General features: G+C 42.1%; 1 protein-coding gene across 1 annotated transcript in view; it reads right to left on the bottom strand.

Moving 5' to 3' along the window:
* Nucleotides 1-25,000, bottom strand: part of LOC145391393 (glutamate receptor 1-like) — a 132,654-nt gene that overhangs the window by 54,707 nt on the left and 52,947 nt on the right. The window contains exons 6-8 of the mRNA XM_080266034.1: nt 16,008-16,199; nt 8,154-8,261; nt 4,445-4,579 (exon numbers count right to left, since the gene is read on the bottom strand). Of these exons, the coding sequence (XP_080122160.1) occupies nt 4,445-4,579; nt 8,154-8,261; nt 16,008-16,199 (435 nt within the window). The remainder of the gene's footprint in view (nt 1-4,444; nt 4,580-8,153; nt 8,262-16,007; nt 16,200-25,000) is intronic.

Raw genomic sequence — 25,000 nt, 5'->3', positions numbered from 1 at the left:
GAGGGAGAGAGGATGAGACGAATAAAGTGATGAAGGGAGAGAAGGGCGAGGAAGAGAATATGGATGGAGGGGGGGATGCGTAAGGGGAGAGATGAGTAGGGAAGAAGAGGCTGGGAGTGAGGAAGAGCGGAAGACAAGAGGGAGGAGGGGGATGTAGGGGAAGGAGGGAGGGCAGCGGACAGAGGGAGGGTGGTAGGGAGGGAGAGATGATGAAAGGAGGGAGGGAGAGATAGGTAGAGAGAAGGAGGTAAGGCGAAGGGAGAGAAGGAAGAGGCTGGAAGTCCGGCCTTTGATGTCTCTAATGAAGCGTGCTTAGGGAGTGGCGGACACGAAGACGACACAGAAAGTTGGTGCCTGTGTGAAATGTCTTCCTGTTCCCTCTCCTACCACCCCGAGAGGTTGAGTAGGAGACACTCCTAAAAGAGGAATGAACTGGCGACAGATATTGGGAAATAGACAGAAACTGACTGGGGAACGAAGGAAGTCTGTGGACGGAACCGTGAGGGATTGTGGAATTTACCAAGGCTGGAGAGAGAGAGAGAGAGAGAGAGAGAGAGAGAGAGAGAGAGAGAGAGAGAGAGAGAGAGAGAGAGTGTGTGTGTGTGTGTGTGTGTGTGTGTGTGATGACCAATCATTTCTGGTATCGTTTCTGCTCCCGTCTCGAGAGGTTAAGCGAGAGACACGGGAGGTGGGACAGAAGAAACAGGCGTTGTGAATATAGCAGAGAAGTGGGAGGAGGGGAATGGGGAGAGGAAAGTGAGAGAGTTTCTGGATGACCTGAAAATTGCAGAAAAAGTTGGTTGCGTGTGTGGAATGTCCATCTCTTCTTTTAATTCCCGTCTGTCTTCCGGTCCTTGGAGGTTAAGCAGAAGACAGGGGAGGAGAGAAGGAAGAAGTGGACGCAGGGATACTGTGAGACCGGAGAAACTGAAGGAGAATGAGAAGGGAACGGAGGAGAAAAATGGGACAAATTTGAAACACTCGAAACCTACAGGAAAAGTTACTTGGATGTATGGCATGGATTTCTTCGTTCGTCTCTCTTCCCGTCCTGAGAGGTAAGGAGACAAGGAAGGATTAAAAAAAAAGAGTGGGGAAGATAGGAGAAAAGTAGAGGCAGAGAGGAGGGAAATAGGAAATTAAAAACATCGATTCCTGAGGCTGTGGAAAAAGGGGAAGTTGGGAGAGTAAAACTATAGGATTTTTGTGGACAAGTGGAAGGAAATCGGGAGACTGGGGAAGAAGAAAACAAATATGAAAACACTGTGAGAGGAGGAGGAGGAGGAAGAGAAAAACGAGGAGGAGGAGGAGGAGGAGGAGGAGAAAAGATAGAAATGGGAAACTTATTAGATATGAAGATATTGTGAGAGAAGAGGACGAGAAGAAGGAAAAGGAGGAGAGAAGACAGAAACGTTGTTCAATCAATCAATCAATCATTTCCTGTGGCACCCTCGGGGATGCATAGGGCCTCGATGAACTCACACCACCACATCCTATCTTGTGCTAACTCCTCAAGATCTCCCCAACACTCATCTCCAGCTTCCCGTCTCATTGTCCTCACCCACGTCTCTTTTGGCCTTCCTCCACCTCTCCTACCAGGTGCCACCCACCCTGGTGTACCTCGTACTATTCCCTGTCTCCTATACACATGTCCTAGCCACTTCCATCGTGCGAATCTAACATATTCATCGATCGGCTGCACTCCCGTTATTTCTCTAATTCTACTATTTGGTATCCTTTCCCACCACTTAACTCCTAATATTCTTCTAAGTGCTTTATTTTCAAACACCAAGAATTTATTTTCCATAGTTATTAGAAACGTTGTTATAAGGGATTATTCAGAATGAGGAGAAGAAAGACAATTGGAAGAATAAGTGTCTGTGGGGAGGTAAGGAAGAAGAAAAAGGAACCAGGGATGGAAGAGATGAGTGTGATGATGCAGGGAGACAGAAGGCGAAACTGGAAGGAGGGAATACGGAAATGACAAGGGGAGACAACAGAGGAAACAGAGAAGAGACAATGGAAATTACAAGGGGAGATAACAGGAAACAGAGAAAAGAGACAAAGGAAATTACAAGGGGAGATAACAGAGGAAACAGAGAAAAGAGACAAAGGAAATTACAAGGGGAGATAACAGGAAACAGAGAAAAGAGACAAAGGAAATTACAAGGGGAGATAACAGGAAACAGAGAAAAGAGACAAAGTATATTACAAGGGGAGATAATAGAGGAAGCAGAGAAAAGAGACAGTGATTAATAATAGTGAGTTCTGAAGTGGTAAGCGTAAGGGACAAAGAGTAAAGGATGGATGAAATAGGCAGCGAGTGGAAAGAGAATGGGAGGGAGGCGAGAGAGGGGGGAGGTGAAAACGATAAGAGAGGGAGGGAGGAAGCGAGTGGAAAGAGAAGGGGGGAAGTGTGAGGAGAGTGGGGGCAAAGCTAGAGTACGGAGAGACTACTGAGGAACTAGACAATAAAAGAAATGGTAAACTAATGAGTAAGTGATTTTGGAGAGCAAAGAACGAGGAAATCAGGACACACCGAAGTAAGAGATGGGAGGTCAAGGAGTAGAGGGGCAAGAGGGGTGGAGGAATAATAAAAGAGCGATTTGGAAGCACCAGAAATATGATGAGTCGAAAGGGAGTGAAATATGACGAAGAGTGAACTGTGAAAATTATAAAAGAGAGATGAGAGAGAGAACTGGGAGAAAACAAGGAGCGGAAGAGAGAGAGAGAGAGAGAGAGAGAGAGGGACGAGAAAATGAAGGAGAGAAGAAGGAAAGTAAGAAAAAGAAAGTAAGAGATTGCGAGAAGTGCAGAGAGAGAGAGAGAGAGAGAGAGAGAGAGAGAGAGACGAAGCGGAAGAGGATAGAGGAATTTATGGAATGAGAGGAAAAAGAAGGAACAGAAATAATGAGAAGGATTGAGACGGAAGGGAAAAAATCTGGAGAGAGGAAGGAAGGGTCGTAAAAATCAACGAGAGAGAGAGAGAGAGAGACGAAACCAAACGATTGTGAAATTAAGCATATGGAGAAAATTACAGAAGATATCCAAGAAAAATAGGTACGATAAAAGTAATAAAAGAAACAATCATCATCATCATAATTATCACCATCAAGGACAATATCAAACACGATGGAGAAAGTCAAATCCTTAGAGATGAGTGGGTAAAAAAACATGTTTACTTCAAATATGTATGCAACACACACACACACACACACACACACACACACACACACACACACACACACACACACACACACACACACACACGCACACACTTATCTACTAGCTGTTTCTCTACCTTTCATCTATTTATCTTCTCTTTCTCTCTCTCTCTCTCTCTCTCTCTCTCTCTCTTGAAAATCCGTTCCCGAAGTCCCAAAAGTCCTCCTACGTGCAACCAACCGCGCCACACAGCTCCATATATCACTGTGTGGATTTTCCCCTGACATCCCTTTCATGTTAGCTACTGAAATGCCTTATCATGATGTACTTTCTACCCCCTCTCACAACTGGGTGTTCCTTCCACTTATTTTTCCGTCTTTCCTATTTTTCCACTATCCTTGTCTGCTCATCCTGTTTTCACTCCTACGATGGTCTCTCGTACAAGGAACTTTCCACCACGATCTTTTGTGCTCTTGTCCCCGATCAAAGAGATTTTACGTTAGGATTTTTTTTCAGCTTGTATCCTAAGCAGTTCCTCAATTTTCCTTCGCAGTTTCCTTTATATAACCTTGCGTTTTTTTTTTTTTATCCAACACCCTACGCATTCTATCATCTTTCACTTTACGTATTTTATATCCAACAATCGACCTTTTCGCGGAGACACTTTTAAATATTACGTTTTTTTCTTCTACGGCCGTTTTCCCGTATTACGCATTTTTTCCCTTTCACTAATCCTTTGGGCTGCACTTTTTTCCCATCTCCCACTTTTTTCCATTAGATAATTTTTCGTACTGGGTCTTTTACTTCCCAATTCTCTCACACTGCACATTTTCCCTGCATGTAATCGTTGGTAATTCTGCTACCCTCTCTTATTTCCTTCATGGTCTTTCATTATGAGCTTTTTTCCCTTCCCGAATTTTCAGGATATCCGCATCCATCGCATTAACAGTTTCCATGGGCTACTCAAAGACCCATTAAAAGATAAGATCCTTGATTTCCTTAGGCATTAATGTTTCGCCCACTTCATGGTCTAAGAAAATAAAGACCCTCACCTCTAAATGATGCTTTAATGAACCAATGTGTCAGGCATTCTAGCCATAATTACAATATTTCGCGTTACCTATATTACTGACGGTCACGATGTATGTATGTATAAGTATGTATGTATAAGTATGTAGGTATGGATGCATGTATGTATGTATTAATAAAAAATCCCCTTCCCTGATAAACGCTTTGAAAGGCACCTGTACACACGCACCCACTAGGGAGTCCAGTAGCTGACATTCCGATCTTGGTCCTGACTGATACCCTCTGTGGGGATGCTTTGGCCATTTTTGTGTTCCTGCGACGATGTCAACATGTCCCTTGCAGGGCAAACATCTTCTATACCGCAAAGATCGAAGACGCTTGTGTAATTCTACAACAGTGCGTATATCATGAGCCTTCACATTTTATCTTCTAATGGCTCTTCTTTCTTAAAAACACATGCAAATTACAAGTACATATTTGCAAGTTCTCTGTACCCAATGTTTTCCTCCTCCTCCCTTATCTTCCTTTTCTTTCTTGTCTACATCCTTTTTCGTTCAGTCATCCTCTTCGTTTTTCCGTTCTTTTGTCCTATGCCTTTCTTCTCCCCTCATCTCTCTTGCTTCTCTTCTGTTCTTTCTTCCCATATCGTTTCCCCATCTTCTTTTCTTCTGCTTTTGACCCGTCATGCATACACACCACAATCTGGTCTATTTCACCCTTTCTTCTTCTTCGTATTTCGTCTGCTTCCCATCGTTTTTCTCTCCCACCCCCCCTCTTCTATCTTCTTTCATCTGCCTTCTCTTCTCTCCTCCTTCCCTTCTAAGAGTCATCTTACCCTTTCGTCTTCCTTATCTTCTCGTTTCTCCTGTTTCTTCATCTCCTCCTTGATTGTCGCTATTCATTCGTCTCCTGTCTCCCATCTGACCTTTTTTTTTTTTTTTTAAATTCACCTCTTTCTTCCTTTTCCGTGTCTCTCTCCTTCTGTCCTCCTTCCTTCTGTACACAGACCATAACCAGGAACCAACACACTTTTTGTCTTCATCTGAACCCTAGACCTCCTCATGTCCGCCTCCCTTTGTATTTTTTTTCTTTGTTTTTCTTCTTATTCATCCTACTTCTTATTCCTCAGTTTTGTGTGTCTCCTCTTTCTCCCTTCCCTGTCTGCCGTCTTCTCCTGCTCCTCGTTTCAGTCCTCTTTCATATTTCTTAATTTCTTCTCTCCTCCTCGTTCATTCCGCATTCTTTGATCTTTACGTTTACCATATATCTACTTTTGCCTCTTTTCCCTCTCGTCTCTCTCCTCTTCGTTTTGTCTTCCCTCTTCACTTCGTCCTGTTCCCTCTTGTTGCGAATATACACCACAGCCTGGAACCACATCAGTCTTCTGTGTTCGTTTCTGTTCTTCCTCCTCTTCAGTTTTCTCTTCCTTTTATTTTCATTTCCCTTCTGTCTCCTCTTCCCTTTCCTCTCTTCTTTCTTTCACTTCCCATGGTCTCTCATCTTCCTTCTTGTGACCCCTTTCTTCTCGCTCTCTTATTTCTTCTTCTTTCTTGTGACCCCTTTCTTCTCGCTCTCTTATTTCTTCTTCTTTCTTGTGACCCCTTTCTTCTCGCTCTCTTATTTCTTCTTCTTTCTTGTGATCCCTTTCTTCTCGCTCTCTTATTTCTTCTTCCTTCTTGTGATCCCTTTCTTCTCGCTCTCTTCTTTCTTCTTCTTTCTTGTGACCCCTTGCTTCTCCTACTCTTGTTTCCCTTTGTACGTACACACAACCTCGGGCCGTCTCTCTCATATGTCTTTATCTCAACCCTCCTCACCCTCACTTCTCCTTCTTGGCTTCTCTTTCATATCATTCATGTCTCCATCTCACATCTTAGTTTCTTTGCTCTTTTTGTCTTCCTCTTCCTGCTCCTCCTCCTCGTTACTAATTCTTCTCATCTCCCCCTTACCTACCTTCTTCTTCTGACCGTTCAATTTAATTCTTGTGTCTTTTCTTTTCCTTTCCACTTCCTCATCCTCGTTTCATCCTCCTCCTCCTTTTACCGAACCCACAGGGGCGGCCAAATTCAGTGTGTGTCCCAAACTATTACTGTCACCCTATCTGTTTTGAATAATGAAACCTGGCAAGACGGAACCGCAGAGTTTTATAAGCTTTACTTATGGAGTGTGTGTTGAGGGGCGGGGAATGTTGGAGATGGAGTCTGCTGTGTCTGGAGTGTGTTTGAGGTGCGTGTGGTGTTCATTTCGGGTATGTCTAAGGGGTGTCTAAAAACAAACGACACCTTCTGTTGTGTTGGGGTGGTAGATACGGTTAGGGTGGATTCTGCCACCAGATGTGTAGATTGTCTTATTCTACTCTCCTTACCTCCCCCTTTTTCCCTTTTCTCTTCACTGTTTTTCCTCTCTCTCTCTCTCTCTCTCTCTCTCTCTCTCTCTCTCTCTCTCTCTCTCCACCTCATGTGCCAATATCACAGTCGTCTCTGATCCTCTCTTCCTTCCTTTTCCTCTTTACCACCCATTTTCAGTTCACGTCTCCCCTTTACCCCCCCCCTCTCTCTCTCTCCCTCTCTCTCTCTCGTTCTTTCTTTCTGTCTGTCTGTCTGTCTCCGTCGGTCTGTCTCTGTCTCTCTCTCTCTCTGTTTTCCCTCTTCTCTACCTCTCTTTCCTCCTCTTCTCTCCCTTTCTTTTCCTCCTTTTCCTTTCTTCTCTTCTCCCCTCAACCTCGTTTTCCTCCTCCTTTCCTCTCTTCCTCCCACCAACAATCCACCCTTTATGTGTCCCTATATAAGCCTCACTTGATCCTCTCCTTCCCCCCCTCCTCATAATATTGCCGTTATCTTCTCACCCATGGCCACTTTAGAGTATCACACACACACACACACACACACACACACACACACACACACACACACACACACACACACACACACACACACACACACACACACACACACACACACACACACACACACACACACACACACACACACACACACACACACACACACACACACACACATCTGAGTACAGGGTCGTCTGTCATTTACATACTCGAGGAGTTAAAAAGGATTCATGGGAGATAACGAGAAACATGAGCGGTAATGAAATAAGAGATATGAAAAGGGAGAAAAGATTATATTAATGCCCCTCTTCCTTAGCAGTAGTTAAAGACCGTCCATCCTCCTCCTTTCGGGTGACGTACTTGAGGGACGTTTGTACAGCCAGGCAGCTTACCCGACCAGTCATATCGGTGCCACCACATGAAGGTATCCCTCTCCAACACCATCTCTTCATTATGATGATGTATTTTTTATTCCTGATACGTCTAGGCGACTTTATTAAACTCATGAGAGACTTTTTGGACGGTGATTTCCATTCTGTGTACTGTTGTTGCACGTTTCCTTATCTAGAAAATTCAAGGTTTGGTCAGGATTGTTTTCTTAGTATCACGTTAGGTTAGTCTGTCAGCCAGTGTGGTTAAGTTTAGTAACTGGTTGGTTTGACGGTCAGTTAGGCAATGTCAGGTGCGGTTAGGTTGGGATAAGTTAAGTCAGAGTAGAAAATAAGAATGTTCATCCTGGGAAAATCAAACTTGGCACGGGATGCAAAAATAGTACACAGAATGGAAATCTGAGAACTGGAGATGCTGGCCATAATTACTGTTGTCTCTCTCACTCCGTACTGACAACAATCGTTTGGCGTAATGTGGAGAAAATTAAAACGCACGGTATTGGACTGAAGATGTTAATCCTCACTTTGACGGTCCCTGTGTTGCAGGTCGAGAGAGAGAGAGAGAGAGAGAGAGAGAGAGAGAGAGAGAGAGAGAGAGAAACTAAACACTCACTACATCCCTTTGACGATCTCGGTGTTTAAGATCATCTCCAATGAAAGAGAGCGAAAATTAAGAAATGAACGACGAGAAAGATAAACGATAAAGCATTTTATAAGATAAATTTCACACTCACTTTGACCGTCTCGCTGTTGAGTGTCATTTCCACCACATCCAGTGAGTACAGCTTCCTCTTACCCTCGTCCGTGAAGCTGATGTTGCCTGTCAGTCCCTCCATCTCAACCTGCAACAACAACACCAAGATAATGCAAGAAACACACCAACAATACCAAGATAATGCAAGAAACACACCAACAATACCAAGCTAATGCAAGAAACACACCAACAATACCAAGATAATGCAAGAAACACACCAACAATACCAAGATAATGCAAGAAACACACCAACAATACCAAGATAATACAAGAAACACACCAACAATACCAAGATAATGCAAGAAACAACACAACAACAATACCAAGATAATGCAAGAAACACACCAACAATACCAAGATAATGCAAGAAACACACCAACAATACCAAGATAATGCAAGAAACACACCAACAATACCAAGATAATGCAAGAAACACACCAACAATACCAAGATAATGCAAGAAACACAACAACAATACCAAGATAATGCAAGAAACACACCAACAATACCAAGATAATGCAAGAAACACACCAACAATACCAAGATAATGCAAGAAACACACCAACAATACCAAGATAATGCAAGAAACACACAAAAAATAATACCAAGATAATGCAAGAAACACACAAAAAATAATACCAAGATAATGCAAGAAACACACCAACAATACCAAGATAATGCAAGAAACACACCAACAATACCAAGATAATGCAAGAAACACACCAACAATACCAAGATAATGCAAGAAACACACCAACAATACCAAGATAATGCAAGAAACACACCAACAATACCAAGATAATGCAAGAAACACACCAACAATACCAAGATAATGCAAGAAACACACCAACAATACCAAGATAATGCAAGAAACACACAAAAAATAATACCAAGATAATGCAAGAAACACACAAAAAATAATACCAAGATAATGCAAGAAACACACCAACAATACCAAGATAATGCAAGAAACACACCAACAATACCAAGATAATGCAAGAAACACACCAACAATACCAAGATAATGCAAGAAACACACCAACAATACCAAGATAATGCAAGAAACACACCAACAATACCAAGATAATGCAAGAAACACACCAACAATACCAAGATAATGCAAGAAACACACCAACAATACCAAGATAATACAAGAAACACACCAACAATACCAAGATAATGCAAGAAACACACCAACAATACCAAGATAATGCAAGAAACACACCAACAATACCAAGATAATACAAGAAACACACCAACAATACCAAGATAATGCAAGAAACACACCAACAATACCAAGATAATGCAAGAAACACACCAACAATACCAAGATAATGCAAGAAACACACCAACAATACCAAGATAATGCAAGAAACACACCAACAATACCAAGATAATGCAAGAAACACACCAACAATACCAAGATAATGCAAGAAACACACCAACAATACCAAGATAATGCAAGAAACACACCAACAATACCAAGATAATGCAAGAAACACACAAAAAATAATACCAAGATAATGCAAGAAACACACAAAAAATAATACCAAGATAATGCAAGAAACACACCAACAATACCAAGATAATGCAAGAAACACACCAACAATACCAAGATAATGCAAGAAACACACCAACAATACCAAGATAATGCAAGAAACACACCAACAATACCAAGATAATGCAAGAAACACACCAACAATACCAAGATAATGCAAGAAACACACCAACAATACCAAGATAATACAAGAAACACACCAACAATACCAAGATAATGCAAGAAACACACCAACAATACCAAGATAATGCAAGAAACACACCAACAATACCAAGATAATACAAGAAACACACCAACAATACCAAGATAATGCAAGAAACACACCAACAATACCAAGATAATGCAAGAAACACACCAACAATACCAAGATAATACAAGAAACACACCAACAATACCAAGATAATGCAAGAAACACACCAACAATACCAAGATAATGCAAGAAACACAACAACAATACCAAGATAATGCAAGAAACACACCAACAATACCAAGATAATGCAAGAAACACGCCAACAATACCAAGATAATGCAAGAAACACACCAACAATACCAAGATAATGCAAGAAACACACCAACAATACCAAGATAATGCAAGAAACACACCAACAATACCAAGATAATGCAAGAAACACACCAACAATACCAAGATAATGCAAGAAACACACCAACAATACCAAGATAATGCAAGAAACACACCAACAATACCAAGATAATGCAAGAAACACACCAACAATACCAAGATAATGCAAGAAACACACCAACAATACCAAGATAATACAAGAAACACACCAACAATACCAAGATAATGCAAGAAACACACCAACAATACCAAGATAATGCAAGAAACACACAAAAAATAATACCAAGATAATGCAAGAAACACACAAAAAATAATACCAAGATAATGCAAGAAACACACCAACAATACCAAGATAATGCAAGAAACACACCAACAATACCAAGATAATGCAAGAAACACACCAACAATACCAAGATAATGCAAGAAACACACCAACAATACCAAGATAATGCAAGAAACACACCAACAATACCAAGATAATGCAAGAAACACACCAACAATACCAAGATAATACAAGAAACACACCAACAATACCAAGATAATGCAAGAAACACACCAACAATACCAAGATAATGCAAGAAACACACCAACAATACCAAGATAATGCAAGAAACACACCAACAATACCAAGATAATGCAAGAAACACACCAACAATACCAAGATAATGCAAGAAACACACCAACAATACCAAGATAATGCAAGAAACACACGAACAATACCAAGATAATGCAAGAAACACACCAACAATACCAAGATAATGCAAGAAACACACCAACAATACCAAGATAATGCAAGAAACACACCAACAATACCAAGATAATGCAAGAAACACACCAACAATACCAAGATAATACAAGAAACACACCAACAATACCAAGATAATGCAAGAAACACACCAACAATACCAAGATAATGCAAGAAACACACCAACAATACCAAGATAATGCAAGAAACACAACAACAATACCAAGATAATGCAAGAAACACACAACAACACTTAGTAAAGGTAACGAAATTGTTTGCTGGTTTGCTTTCACGTGATGGTACTGGTCCACTCTCCCAAATCAAATACTAAGTCGTGGCTGCGTGTAAGTTCGACGATTTCTGGTTATGGGGTACCAGTGAGTCTACTTAGTTACTAGTCAAATCGACCCTCCAGTCTGAATACACATGGCCAGTAACTGAGCTGAAACAGTTTTCAATATTCGTTATGTTAATTTTTAAAAAGTGCTGACATAATATACAAATTTTCCCTTTGACAGTCTGTTTGCTTCGCAGGGCAAAGTCAACTTAAACAGTTCTCACCTAATCTGAGTCAAAGTTGGTGGAATGGATATGAGCTAGGCAGGGATGAAGCAAGTAGATTTCTAGAGTAATCCGTCGAAGGTCAAGGTCACACGGCAAGTAAAATATTCGACACTTAGACCAGTTGGGGAGCGTGGGTGTTGCATACTCAGTGATGCTTCTCATTATATTCTTAATTTTACTGATCTTGCTATTTTTTTACGATTTGCTATTATTTTTGAGAGAGAGAGAGAGAGAGAGAGAGAGAGAGAGAGAGAGAAAGGAGTGAAGACCCTTGAGGGGTATCAGTGCCAAAGCGAGACTCCACCTCTCTCTCTCTCTCTCTCTCTCTCTCTCTCTCGTTAACATAGTAATGTGCGTTTAACAGTGCACCACCACCCCCATGCCTCAGCTCACCCTGCTGCTGTCTGTCATATTCCCATAAACCTGCTGCACACCTCATCCGCTAAGCACCCTACCACCGCTGCCATACCAATGCCTTCCCTCGCTTGCACAAGGATATTATTGTACGCACAGCCTCACCATGGACTCATAACACTTCTGTCCAGGATGTAGTGTCACTCCTTCGGTGCGAGAAACCTTTCTTGACTTGAATAATGACGTCTGGATGTAGAGGTACATTCAGCCTCGAAAGTCCTGTCGCTTCGCTTTTTCCATGGTCTATGAAAATCAGTGTGGTGAATCTGTAGCAACTAACACATATGTCACCCATCTGTTGCCAAACAATATGCTCAGTGTAGGTTACTGTGGATTCATCTTACTTCTTTTTAAAGCCGGTGGAGGGAAAACCAAAAGATGACAGAACTTCTGATGCCGACCGTACACTGGGGGTCAAATGTTGTGTCCTGCCCCAGCCACAACATGAATCTGTACCAAATGACGACCAGGAAGTTGACTCCTCGCTTTTACCCAGCTTCCTGCCACCCCAGCATCTCGCATCCCCCACCACCTAAACCTTCACTGTCCTAAATTTCCTGCCACCCCAACACATCCCTCACCTCCCGAACCTCCACTGTCCTAACTTTCCTCTCACCGTAAAACCTCGCATCCACCACCTCCGGAACCTCCACTGTCCTGCACTCATTCGGTAGATATTCTTACTGTTGCTGGGAGTGGGACACAACATTTGACCGCCAGTGTATAGGTGAGGCCAGATGGTTGGAGGCGGGTAGTGCCATTGCTCATCTTCGTAACTAACGCCTTTGATACTGTGACAGATTATTCACCCAAAGTTCTTGGATACACTGTCATTGCATCATCCAGAATACCACAGTTACCAACCTTAGGTGTTACCGTCAATATTTATTTCACCAACCAACTCACAAGGGATGGATTTACACCTGAACTGAGTGGTGCGACCTGTCACAACAAAATTCATAACCAGCGTTATCGGGCTGGCAACTGCAGCTGGCAGTGCTGACCACTTGGCCACCGGCGTTTTATATCAATGCAATTTAAAAATAAGTCATCGGACAGACGGTTTACCTGTTCATCCCGAGGACGTCTTCTGCATTTCATTCTAGTTACCTCTGGCCGATTTTACTCAGCTTAGGAAAAACATCTTTTAGTAGAAGTGATACTGAAGACAGTTCAAACCTCTCTTCTATGAAATGTCTCCTCTACGCTGAGTCAAATCGGCAGGATATTGTAAGAATCTAGTATATACTGTAGGCTACATGACGTCCTCAGGTTGAAAAGATTAAAACGACGCAGTTAATCATACCTATTAACCTTTAAAATAAGATGACGTGATATCTTGGTATATCCAGACGAGTTTCTTTGACATACGATATACTTTCCATGCTGGAAGGGTTAGATTTATCCTTCACTAACTCCATTACTGCCAAGGTGCCCACCTGAGCTGAAGGATATAGTGTGGTGACAGCAATAATGTATCACAAAACACTCCCGTACCGGAAGGATTAATTCTCCACCTTGACCTCCTAAATCTCTTACCAAGAAAAACAAACAGCAACACACTTGGTCATTTCGAAGTTATTTGTTACTGGGGAGGTTATTAACTAACAAAACCATTTTATGAGTTAAAAGGCAAAGAGAGAATAGCAGCCCCCCCCCTCCTCCGTTCACCAAATCCTCCAGACGAAGCCGGCAAGAAATGGTGAGAAGGTCCATCGTGCAGAATGGAAAAACTGTCATGGAAATTTGATAGGAAAGAAAGACTGGAAATCATATTCTAAAGTACAGTATCTTAACTTGAAATAGGGTAATTCAGCAGTATGTACATATCGATGTTCTACGGATGTGTCCCCCAGCCTTGGAACTGCAAGAAAACATTATAATCCTGTATCTGTGTGTGTGTGTGTGTGTGTTTTACTCTAACTTGGCCTAAATCTGTCATCTCTCCACCTAGACTGCTGAGTTGTGGCAAGAAATTAAAACCAGAAATTCGAAAATAGGATACTAATGAAAAAGTGCTGTGTAAAGGATGTCAAGCCGCGACTTTTCTGACAATGGGCTACGTAAAAGATGATGGAAACGGACGAAAATATGAGACAAATGAAGGTAAATGAACTATAGCTATGCACTCTTTGCATCCTAACATTCTACCTATGCTCATTTTACTGTAACGACCTACAACTGCCATCTCTCCATCTGGAATGCTGAGCTGCAACAACGGATTAACACTAAAATATTATGTTAGTCACAAAGTAGTGTTTTGGAGAGGATGCACAACTTAAGCACTCTCCTGTTCTACCATTCACCTACACGAAATAAGCTGCTAAGGGACGAAAACTTTGGCACGTTACGGTAATACTGTTACAGCACTATAATTATCCTTTACAGCACCATAACTTGTCCACAGTGCCATTCTTACATATTACACATCATCTTCAGGTGTCTGGCTTCATCATTAGTTATTCTTTCTTGACATCTGTATCCCAGGTCCACCCTGACACCCTAATATTCTATACTGCCAACCTAATTTTATACCCTGACACCCTAATATTCTATACTGACAACATAATTTTACACCCTGACACCCTAATACTCCACACTGACAACCTAATTTTATACCCTGACAACCTAATATTCCACACAACCTAATTTTACACTCTGACACCATACCCATCCTTCATAACACTCTAATATCCTACCCAGACAATTATTCCAACAACCTAACACAGACATCCCCACAATATCAGTGAAGCACCGACATACCCACTACACGCGCAGGGTAAAACACATCCTGATCGGAACACACTACTACATGCCACCCCTCCTGTCATCCACCGACATACCCACTACACGCGCAGGGCAAAACACATCCTGATCGGAACACACTACTACATGCCACCCCTCCTGTCATCCACCGACATACCCACTACACGCGCAGGGTAAAACACATCCTGATCGGAACACACTACTACATGCCACCCCTCCTGTCATCCACCCAACAGAGGTATCCTTAAACAGAACTGGTTGAGTTGACCTGGCTAGGCTTAGATCATCACCCAGCCCTCCTCAGTTGCCAGTTTAGACTTGGGTTGGTAGAATCACAGATAACATGTGCCCAGCTTGTAGAACAGGTCCGCATAACACAACACACACAATGAAGCACTGTATAGCACATGCTACACTAGGATGCAGACACAACATCAACGGTGTACGGAACCTATAGGACAATTTTATACGGGCGGTTATTTTCCTGTGGTCGACGATTACGCTCGGTCAAGCAGTGTAGGGTTAAGCAAAAACAACAACATTAACAATAAATATAAACAACATCTCCAATACTCCACCCTAGAGAATTATTTTTCCTCTCTAGCACCTTAACATCTCTACAATGCAAATCTAACTCCTCACCCACCTTCCTCAAGTCCCTGGTGGTCTTTTATTATTCACTCCTGACATCCTTCTCCATGTCCACCCTAACACCACATTATTCCACACTGACACCCAGTACTATATCCTGACACCCTAATCACCATTCTTGACACTGATACTCCATCCTGGCACCCTAATCTTCCACCCTGACGACCATAATTACTTCATCCTGGCACCCTAATAACTCCATTTTGGCACCCATATACTCCGCCCTGGCACCCCAATACTCCACCCTGGCACCCTAATACCCCACCCTGGCACCCTAATACTCCACCCTGACACCCTAATACTCCACCCTGGCACCCAAATACTCCACCCTGACACCCGAATACTCCACCCTGACATCCAAATACTCCACCCTGACACCCAAATACTCCACCCTGGCATCGTAATACACCACCCTGGCACCTACTCCTGGACCCACCTTCCTCAAGTGCCTGGTGATCTAATACTCCACCCTGGCACCCTAGTACTCCACCCTGGCACCCTAATACCCCACCCTGGCACCCTAGTACTCCACCCTGACACCTACTCCTGGACCCACCTTCCTCAAGTGCCTGGTGATCTTCTCGCCGTGCTCCCAGACGCTCTGATCAGCATCATTACTATGGCAGCTGATGATCCGCGGTGCCCCCAGCCCAGGAGACTCACCAAACACGTCCACTCTCTTGTGCTTTAGTCTGGTCAGCGCCTCAGCAACCACCAGCACCGCGTCGTAGATCAGTGCTGACTGGGCCTGGGGAAGAGAGGATGGACTGATTTTAGTGCTGCTGTTGGGGAAGAAGAAAAATCATAAGGGAGGAGGAGGAGGAGGAATCAGTTTTAATCAGTTTTTTTGGGGGGAGGCGGTAGCTCAGTCGGTAGAGAGGTGGCCTGCAGTTCTACCGGACACAGGTTCAAATCCCCGCTGGGGCAGAGAACAGTTTAAGGATTTGAATTTAATAAAAACAGACTTTACTGATCTACCAGACGACTCGCCGACATTTAAAAATACCCCCGCTAATACCAATACACCAGTCCTGTATGAGACAGCCCTAGCATGTATTCAATATGGACGGTGGGTGTTAGCGCCGAAGTGGTGCAATGTAGAGGTGTATAGTATGTGGGAGGGCTACTGGGCCTTGGGAGCAGGCTGTGAAGCCTATGCCCAGAGTCGGACACATAAAAAAATACAAAAAAAAAAAAAACATGTCAAGTGAGCATGTGGAAGAGGAGACAGGTTCAGTGCTGTTGGTGGGTGGTTGAGGCAAAAGAGAAATTAAAAGGAAAATAAAGAGACGATCACCTTTTCCTGCTAAAATCATACCGTTCCCTGGAAGGCGACTCACAGCAGTCTAATGAAAATCAAGGTCCCTAACTGCAGAACTGAAGGAGGGGAATTAATGCACTGTCGATTTTAAGCTGCAATCTAATGTCGTTTGAAGATATACGCAGGCGTTGGAAAGATGAAGGAGAATTTCTGAAAGTCATAGACGAAGGAGCCTAAAATAATATACTAAGATGTCGAAGATACACGAAGACGTTGATATAATATACCAGGGCGTTGAAAATAGTATATGAATCGTTGAAAGTGCTGAACGAAGCACAGAATATACTATGCAGTGGCGTTCTAAACAACACAGAAGGCGTTGAAAATAACAAAGAAGGCGTTGAAAATACCATACAAAGGAGCCAAACGCAATATACTGTACGCAGGATCCGAAAATACTGTAAAGAGGCGGGGATTATTAGCAGGATTTTACCCACGGCTATATTTATTAGGGGAATATGGGAGAGTGCCTCACACTACGATGCCTTCACTACACTAAACTACACTACGGCACCCTACACAGCACTACACTACACTATGCAACACTTCAGCACACTACACCACATTACACTACACTACACTGTACTACACTGCATTGCACTGCGCTACACTGCACTTCATTACACAACGCAACACTACATTACACACCACACTACACTGCACTGCACTACACTACACCACACCACACCACACTACACTGCACTACACAATGCTACACTTCACTACACTACACCACACTACACTACATTACACTGCATTACACAATGCTACACTTCACTACAGTACACTACGGTATGCTACACTACACTACACACTGCACACTACACCATACCACACCACCACACAACACCACACACTGCACACTACACCACACATTACACTACACTACACTACACCACACACACACACACACACACACACACACACACACACACACACACACAATTCAGCATGACACTGGACATTAACATAATCTTCTATCCCTTTGACTTTAATAAACATAAAGCTTGATAAACTGGCATGGAATTAGCATATTTCTGACTTTTATGACCAGCCTAAATGTTGAAAAGTGAAATTGTGAAAAGACCGAGTGAAAATGCCTTAATACATTTAATCAGACAGACATTTATATTTTTTGCCAGTATGACAGGCTATATTTTTTTCTTCATCTATCCAACGTGGCAACTGTATTAGAACTGCACGAAGGAGTATTAGTACCCACAATAACCTATGGGCGCGAGGCTGGTGACAGGAAAATGAGAAGTCAACAGTTACAGCGGTGAAGGGGGAAGTCTTGGGAAACGTGTGTGTGTGGAGAATGGAGAGGATGGGAAGTAGTGTGATTCGACTTTAGGTGCCATCTCACAGCACTAAAGTGATAAAGAAGGGCTATATCCAACCCCTCCAATTCGAAAACACATTCTCTCTCTCTCTCTCTCTCTCTTATTCTAGGAAACAAATTAAATCGTCCGTCAGTACCAACAACAAAACAGTCCGGAATGAATAAAGAATAAAATATCCTCGCACTGAACTGGTTAACTTAGTAAAACTGCCACCATTTCCACCGTGCCACCAGCTTTTCCTCTACAAATTTCCACCACCTGACACCACCAGCAGGTCACTCTACAAGCTGGCCAAACTTGTCATGCAGTTTCGTCACGGTGGGGCAGAGAGGAGGTCTGGGCGAGACGACACAAGGTTGACTGCAGAGGAATTTGTATAGTTCACCAAAGCAAGCCACTAGGAGCGTTGTGTGTGTGTGTGTGTGTGTGTGTGTGTGTGTGTGTGTGTGTGTGTGTGTGTGTGTGTGTGTGTGTGTCACCGGGGATGTGAATTTAAGAATTAAAAATGCTTTAAATGTTATATGTTTGAAAATATGGACAAAGAACTGACGTGAAATCAAGCAGTAAGTTTTACTTTATGCCGGTTTACTTCGCCGATTCTCTAGGGACGAGAATTTATAAACTTTCTCAACAGTGCACAGAAGAAACTAATTACTCACGAGTGCTGTTTGTTAGTACTGTTAGCCTCACAAGAAAGTGACTCCACCCCTGACAATCAATAACTAATGCTATTAATGATAAACAGGTTCTTGCCGGTGTATTAATTCCTGGTTGGCACAACAGATTTAAGCTTGATACAAAAGAACTGGCCTAAGTACCAGTTATGAATAATGCAAAGCGTTTATGCAAACTAGGAGCGGCAACTAAAATAAGCTTAATGTGGAGAAATAAAATACGAGTTTAACTACATTAAGCTCAGAGAAAAGGAACTGTAAATTTATTAATTACAATTAAAATAAGTTTACGTTACATGAGTGTCAAAATGAATTCAAAATAACAAGGAGAATACACTCACTCGCTCACTCAAAAACTAAACTTAAACCTAGGAAAAATGAAAAGAAATACTGGTCAGTAGAGGGGGCTAAGCGGAATGACTGGGCGCCGGTACGTAGGATGGACGCTGCAATACACTAACTCTCTTCGCCGATTCACCGTCTAGGTGGAGATTTCAGGAACTCGCTGGTGGCGCTGCTCCACGCTGGGCACACGAACCTGCTCTCACGACGATCAAATCAAATCCTGACTACGTTCGAATTATGAAAGAGGGGGAGGGGCAGCCGTGTTTGCTTCAACGGTCAATGGAAAGAAAGTGAGCGACATACGCTCACAATAAATCACTCAGCGAAGGCCCTAATGTCGCGCGCAAGGATGATCACTTATGAAACAGTGAAAAAATGTTCTGAAAACCGTCCCAATCGAGTGAATGCTAGGATGGTTGAACTGAGTGATACTCAGTGGAAATTCCACTAGAATTCACGGTTTTCACACTGAAACAAAATGTCACGAACCTACAAATACGCTCGTACAAATTCGTGACAGAGAGAAAGAGAGAGAGAGAGAGAGAGAGAGAGAGAGAGTTAATCTCTAGTCGTTAGCTAGAATATATTATTAAAACTGTCGCTGACTAGAAGAGGTTTAACTTTTTTGCCAATATTACCATTTAAAATATAAGAAGCGGTGCCAAGGCGCAGCAAACCCATCCACGGCCGTCATTTTAGTGCTGACGTATGAACACGACAGGATATCTACTCAAAGATGTTACATATCAAATTTGGAATTAATCGGGTGATTACTGACGATTTTGTGCCCATTTGAACTTTTAGGCCAGACACCTGACACTGACCTTCTTACCGCTAACTAGGGGGTGGCCCCCCTGATGCAATGAGGCATGTTACACAGTAGGATGCATTTTCGAAAGCTGCACCTATAGGCTTTGGTTTCATGTTGATATGACGAATTTGAATGGAGTTATGGCAATTTTTTTTTTTTTAATTTTTTGGAGCCTACAGCTGGGCCTTGGCCCAATTTGGCCCAAAATTTGATCAGGTGATCAGAAGGGCACAGCCCATCACCCCTGTAAGTTTAGTCAAAATCGCATCAGTAGTTATCGCGTAAAGTTCTTAACAGACAGACAGACAAACAAACAAACAAACACAAACAAATCAAATGAAAACAATATCCCTCTCACAGCCCCTCCGGGGCGGAGACGGGTAATAATAAATAAACTGCACTTGGGAAAAAAATAATCTAAAAATGTTTCTTCATATTTTTCTTTCACGTACAATGCACAGATGTACCACAGAAAATACAGAGGCCAGTGTTTTTTTTTTTTTTTTTTTTTTTACCACAACACAGCCACACTATTTTCACACTTCCACTCTCTCTCTCTCTCTCTCTCTCTCTCTCCAAACCTGAGTGGTACATCCTTCCTGATTTTCACATTTTTGTCACCTCAACCTTCACACCTTTATGTTCGCATTTCACACCTGGCCGAGTTCACTTCATTTTCCATTTCGAAATTTGCCAGAAGGAAGACCAATTACCCTCACAGGTAAATTTTTAGAGGCAATTAAGTCTATTTCCAGTCCTGAGTGTGTGTGTGTGTGTGTGTGTGTGTGTGTGTGTGTGTGTGTGTGTGTGTGTGTGTGTGTGTGTGTGTGAGAAAGAGAGAGAGAGAGAGAATGTTGCCATGATAATGAAAGGCAATACCGACATTTAGGTAACAGCAGGGTAATCAAGAAAACCTTAAAATATAATTGTTGAATATAATCGCATCCTAAAATTAAGTGATACACACAAATGATACATATAAATAGCAAAACCCACGATCCCTAAATAATTCTCAGCGTTATCATGGTTACGGGAAACAACAGGGACAATTAGGCACTACTAGGACAGCAGGAATTATCATTAAATGCAATAAAATAGTATTCTAAAATTAACAGCAACATAACAAGCCGCCATATCAACAAAATTATCCATGAAAATCTTGTATTGCCACTGTTGAAAAAAAAAAAAATCAACAGCTAGGTAACAGCAGGGCAATAAAGACAGCCGTAAAATATAGTCAATGGGTAACGTAAGGCTCAAACGAGGAACAAAACCCAAAATACCTGATAATCCTGTGTTGACATGGTTACGAAAAGCAATATTGACAGTTTGACAATCAAGAGTATCGTAAAATGTAATCGTAGCATATAATCTTATATCCTACTGTTAAGGCCAACACACAGATCGGGACATAAACAGAAAAGACCTCAATACTGAGAATTCTGCGTTACTGCGATTAAGAAAGCTAATATCGCCTACCGGATATATAATCGTGAAATATTATAGATGGTAACTGTAATGGTCATAATAACAACAACACCCACAACGGCAATATCAACAGTTAAGACACTCAAATTTACCGTCAAATATAATCGGCCTCTAAAATTAAATATAGGAGTGGTGATGTGAAGACGAGCAAAGCTGAGAATACTACGCCCCTTGACAGGGTTATTGGCCTCTCAGCTGTTTCGGCGTGACACATTTGTTAGGACTCCGTATTATACAGATCATAATAGATAGATAGATAAATAGAAAGATAGAGAGACAGATAGAAGCAGGAAGTCAGATGATGAGAAGGTACTGTGTCTGCAAGAATCAAGCAATGCTAAACATGCTTACACACTCATAACTCAAGGAATGCTTTATAGGCACACGACAGCGCCTCGTGACCATACACACACATACACACATACTCACACACAGGCTTCTAGAACTTTCCAACCACAGTGGACACACGTGACACAACCCCTGCTACACCAGAATTTAGGAAAGAGAGCTCAGATGGAGGCTAGCCATAGAACAGGCAGGTCGTAGGGAGAAGGGCTTAGCAACATGGAAGAGAGAGAGAGAGAGAGAGAGAGAGAGAGAGAGAGCGAGACAGGAGGTAGCAAGCGGGACTCTACTTAACTTCACTCGTGTGTGAGACTTTGTTAATATTTCCAAGACAAATAAAAATAGTCCCATATTATTCTTTACCTCTCCTGTCATTGCATGACAAATGGGAAAGATTATCTACTTACAAAGCTACTCAAGTATAATAACCGCTCGTCCACAAGTCTAATATATATAACTTCTCTACAAGTAACTACAAAGTTTTTTTTTTATGACACATTACCCCGGGAATTGCCCCTGTAGCGTAGTGCAACCAGCTAAGACCACGCTAATCCACTGTAATTCCACCCCGCATACCCCTCCACACCTCCCACTGGCACGCCATCCACACGACCTGCCAGGTGTGTGATTGTAATTTAGGTGTCGTGTGCGTCTAGGCCTGGCTGGCTTCCTTACACAAATTCCTTGACAATTTTTAACACCTATGTTCTTTATAACCACTTAATATCGATCATGTCAATAATAACATCAGTCACAGCAATATTCATGTGACAAAGGAAAATAAGATGGACAGGCCTCATAATGCAGTGAGAATGCAAGCCTAGGGCTCGTATTCTTGTCGGTTAAGGAAGCTCCCTTACACATCTTCCTTATCGATTGATTTTTTGGATGCGGGTGGTTAATATCCTAATGTACGTTATTTAGGCAGAGTATGGCGATATTGGAAGGATTTATGTAACACAGAACTGGGCACTTGGGTATAATAAACAAAATAAATCACGTAGGAAAAGGTGTTACGGAGCTTCCTCAACCGACGAGAATACGGACCCAGGTGACAGCAGTGTTCGTGGTATCAGTTCATTGCGATTTATTATTACGTACATTACTGTTCGATATTCTGCTTCATTAGGCTACCAGTCTTGGCATATGTTCGTATTCTTGGTGACGTAGGAGGCTTCGTAGCACCTGTGTCTAAGCGACTTACTATGCATATTACACTGATATTATCTTTATGGCATTCATATATTCCGGTTGGTGGCAATGAGATGCTCTGCCGCAGGACCGTACAGAAGGATAAAAACTGTCACATGGCCATCTGTCTGGGCAAATGTTCGTGTTCCAAGTGACACAGAAGGCTACGTAACACCTCTTTCTCTGTGATTTATCAGGCACATTATACCCGGATTTTCTATGGTATACATCCTCCACTTCCACAAAATCCACATGACATGCTGGGTTAGTGTCTGGGTGTAATATCGTCCTGTAGGTAAAACAGGTTTCGCTGCACGATAGTACTTTACTTAACTTGGTCCAGATTTTCATCCTTTTGCTGCTTACTTCACGTAGCTCAGTCGCAGAAACAAAGACAATTCTGTGACTATATCCTTACAGCAGCAAGTCTTCGTGACTAGTATAATATTCCAGTGCTAAGCTATTGCTATACCTAAAAGATGAAAGGATGGCAACTTCAGGCCAAGGTAAAGTGAATAAGAGCAGTTTTGTAGTTTTTTATTATTATTATTACACACTGATTCTGCATTTCTCGTTATTTATTTACATTAACATCTGTTTGGACTTATGTTCGTCTCTAACGGACCAATTATTAGAACTGATTAAGTCTCAGATTTTTAGGTGGTTATGTATGGAACACCTGTTGATTGTTAGAGGTAATTAGCCTTCTCCCCATTTTAATTAGTGTACGTAACAGCCATACTGGAACAGGTATGTTTCATTACCGTCATCATCATCATCATCGTCTTCCTCCTCATCATTATCATCAACTACCATCATTATCACCATCATCATATCATTATCACCACCATTATCAAAACCAACATCATCATCATCATCATCACTATCACAATCACATCATCATCATCATCGCTCCAGAAATTATAGCCAGATCTTGGGGGCTTGATACCCTTTCGATTTCCAGACCAGTCAAGAGAACATAGGGTAATGTCTTTTTAATCCAGCCTGTTCATCATTAGAAAAGAAATGCAGACCAACTACAAATTCTACAGATGCGGGTAATAGTATGGGGGATGGTGGTAGAAAGTGTCTCCCTTCATGACCTTGATATAATCTATCATTAAATGCCTTCATCATCATCATCATCATCTTTTTTCTCCTTCTTCTTCTTCATCTCTCCTCCTCCTCCTCCTCCACCCCAACATCCCTCCCCCAAACTCCTCATTACGGTTATCCTGGCCAGCTTACAGGAGGCAGAGAATGACAACAAAGACGTAGTACAGGTGAGAGAGGGTTAAGTATATCCTCTCTCTCTCTCTCTCTCTCTCTCTCTCTCTCTCTCTCTCTCTCTCTCTCTCTCAGACCAGTCTTATGAGCTACTTTGTCTCCTTACCCACCCGGGAATTTGGTAAACAAAACTCGAGACATGACCGTTCCCAAACACAATATCTGGAGAGAGAGAGAGAGAGAGAGAGAGAGAGAGAGAGAGAATTAATGTTACACATTATACATTTTTAAGGACGTATAAAATGAGGATGTAATTTTGTCTAGTTCATTATGCCTATTCCGAGACGTTTTATTCTTTGGTTATACATTATATATATAGGATAGTCTAATACAGCATCCTCTAATTTTGTGTTGTGGGGACGGCTCAATGTGCTAGTGTGAGGAGCGTTGACATTTTGGCTATTTAATGAAACTCCTAATCAACAGTGTAATTAATGGACGCCAATAACTGTCTGCTAAGCTGGTAAAGAGGCAGCCAAGGCTATACCCTGATAGTTTAAAAAGGCATCTCCTAAGCTGAGGAATAGCGTCTGTTGGTAGCAAGACTTTTTTTTGCCTTCCGTACACATACCCTCCTAACACATCTAGGCCGAAAAATATCGTCTGGCGCCTTCAGGAAAATACATGGTGTCGTGAGAGACTTTCAAAGAACCTTCAGGAGGACAGTATTAATTCTGAGAGAAAACTGCTATACCAACGTGGGCCCAATTCTCAGCCGTCATGAAGCTACAGTTACAGATGACC

Source organism: Coenobita brevimanus, chromosome 1 (genome assembly GCF_032717465.1).
Source record: "Coenobita brevimanus isolate Jiangsu-jjx chromosome 1, ASM3271746v2, whole genome shotgun sequence".
NCBI classification, from domain to species: Eukaryota; Metazoa; Arthropoda; class Malacostraca; order Decapoda; family Coenobitidae; genus Coenobita; species Coenobita brevimanus.
Note: the sequence above shows the minus strand (reverse complement) of the source record. Positions and strands in the feature narration are given on the sequence as shown.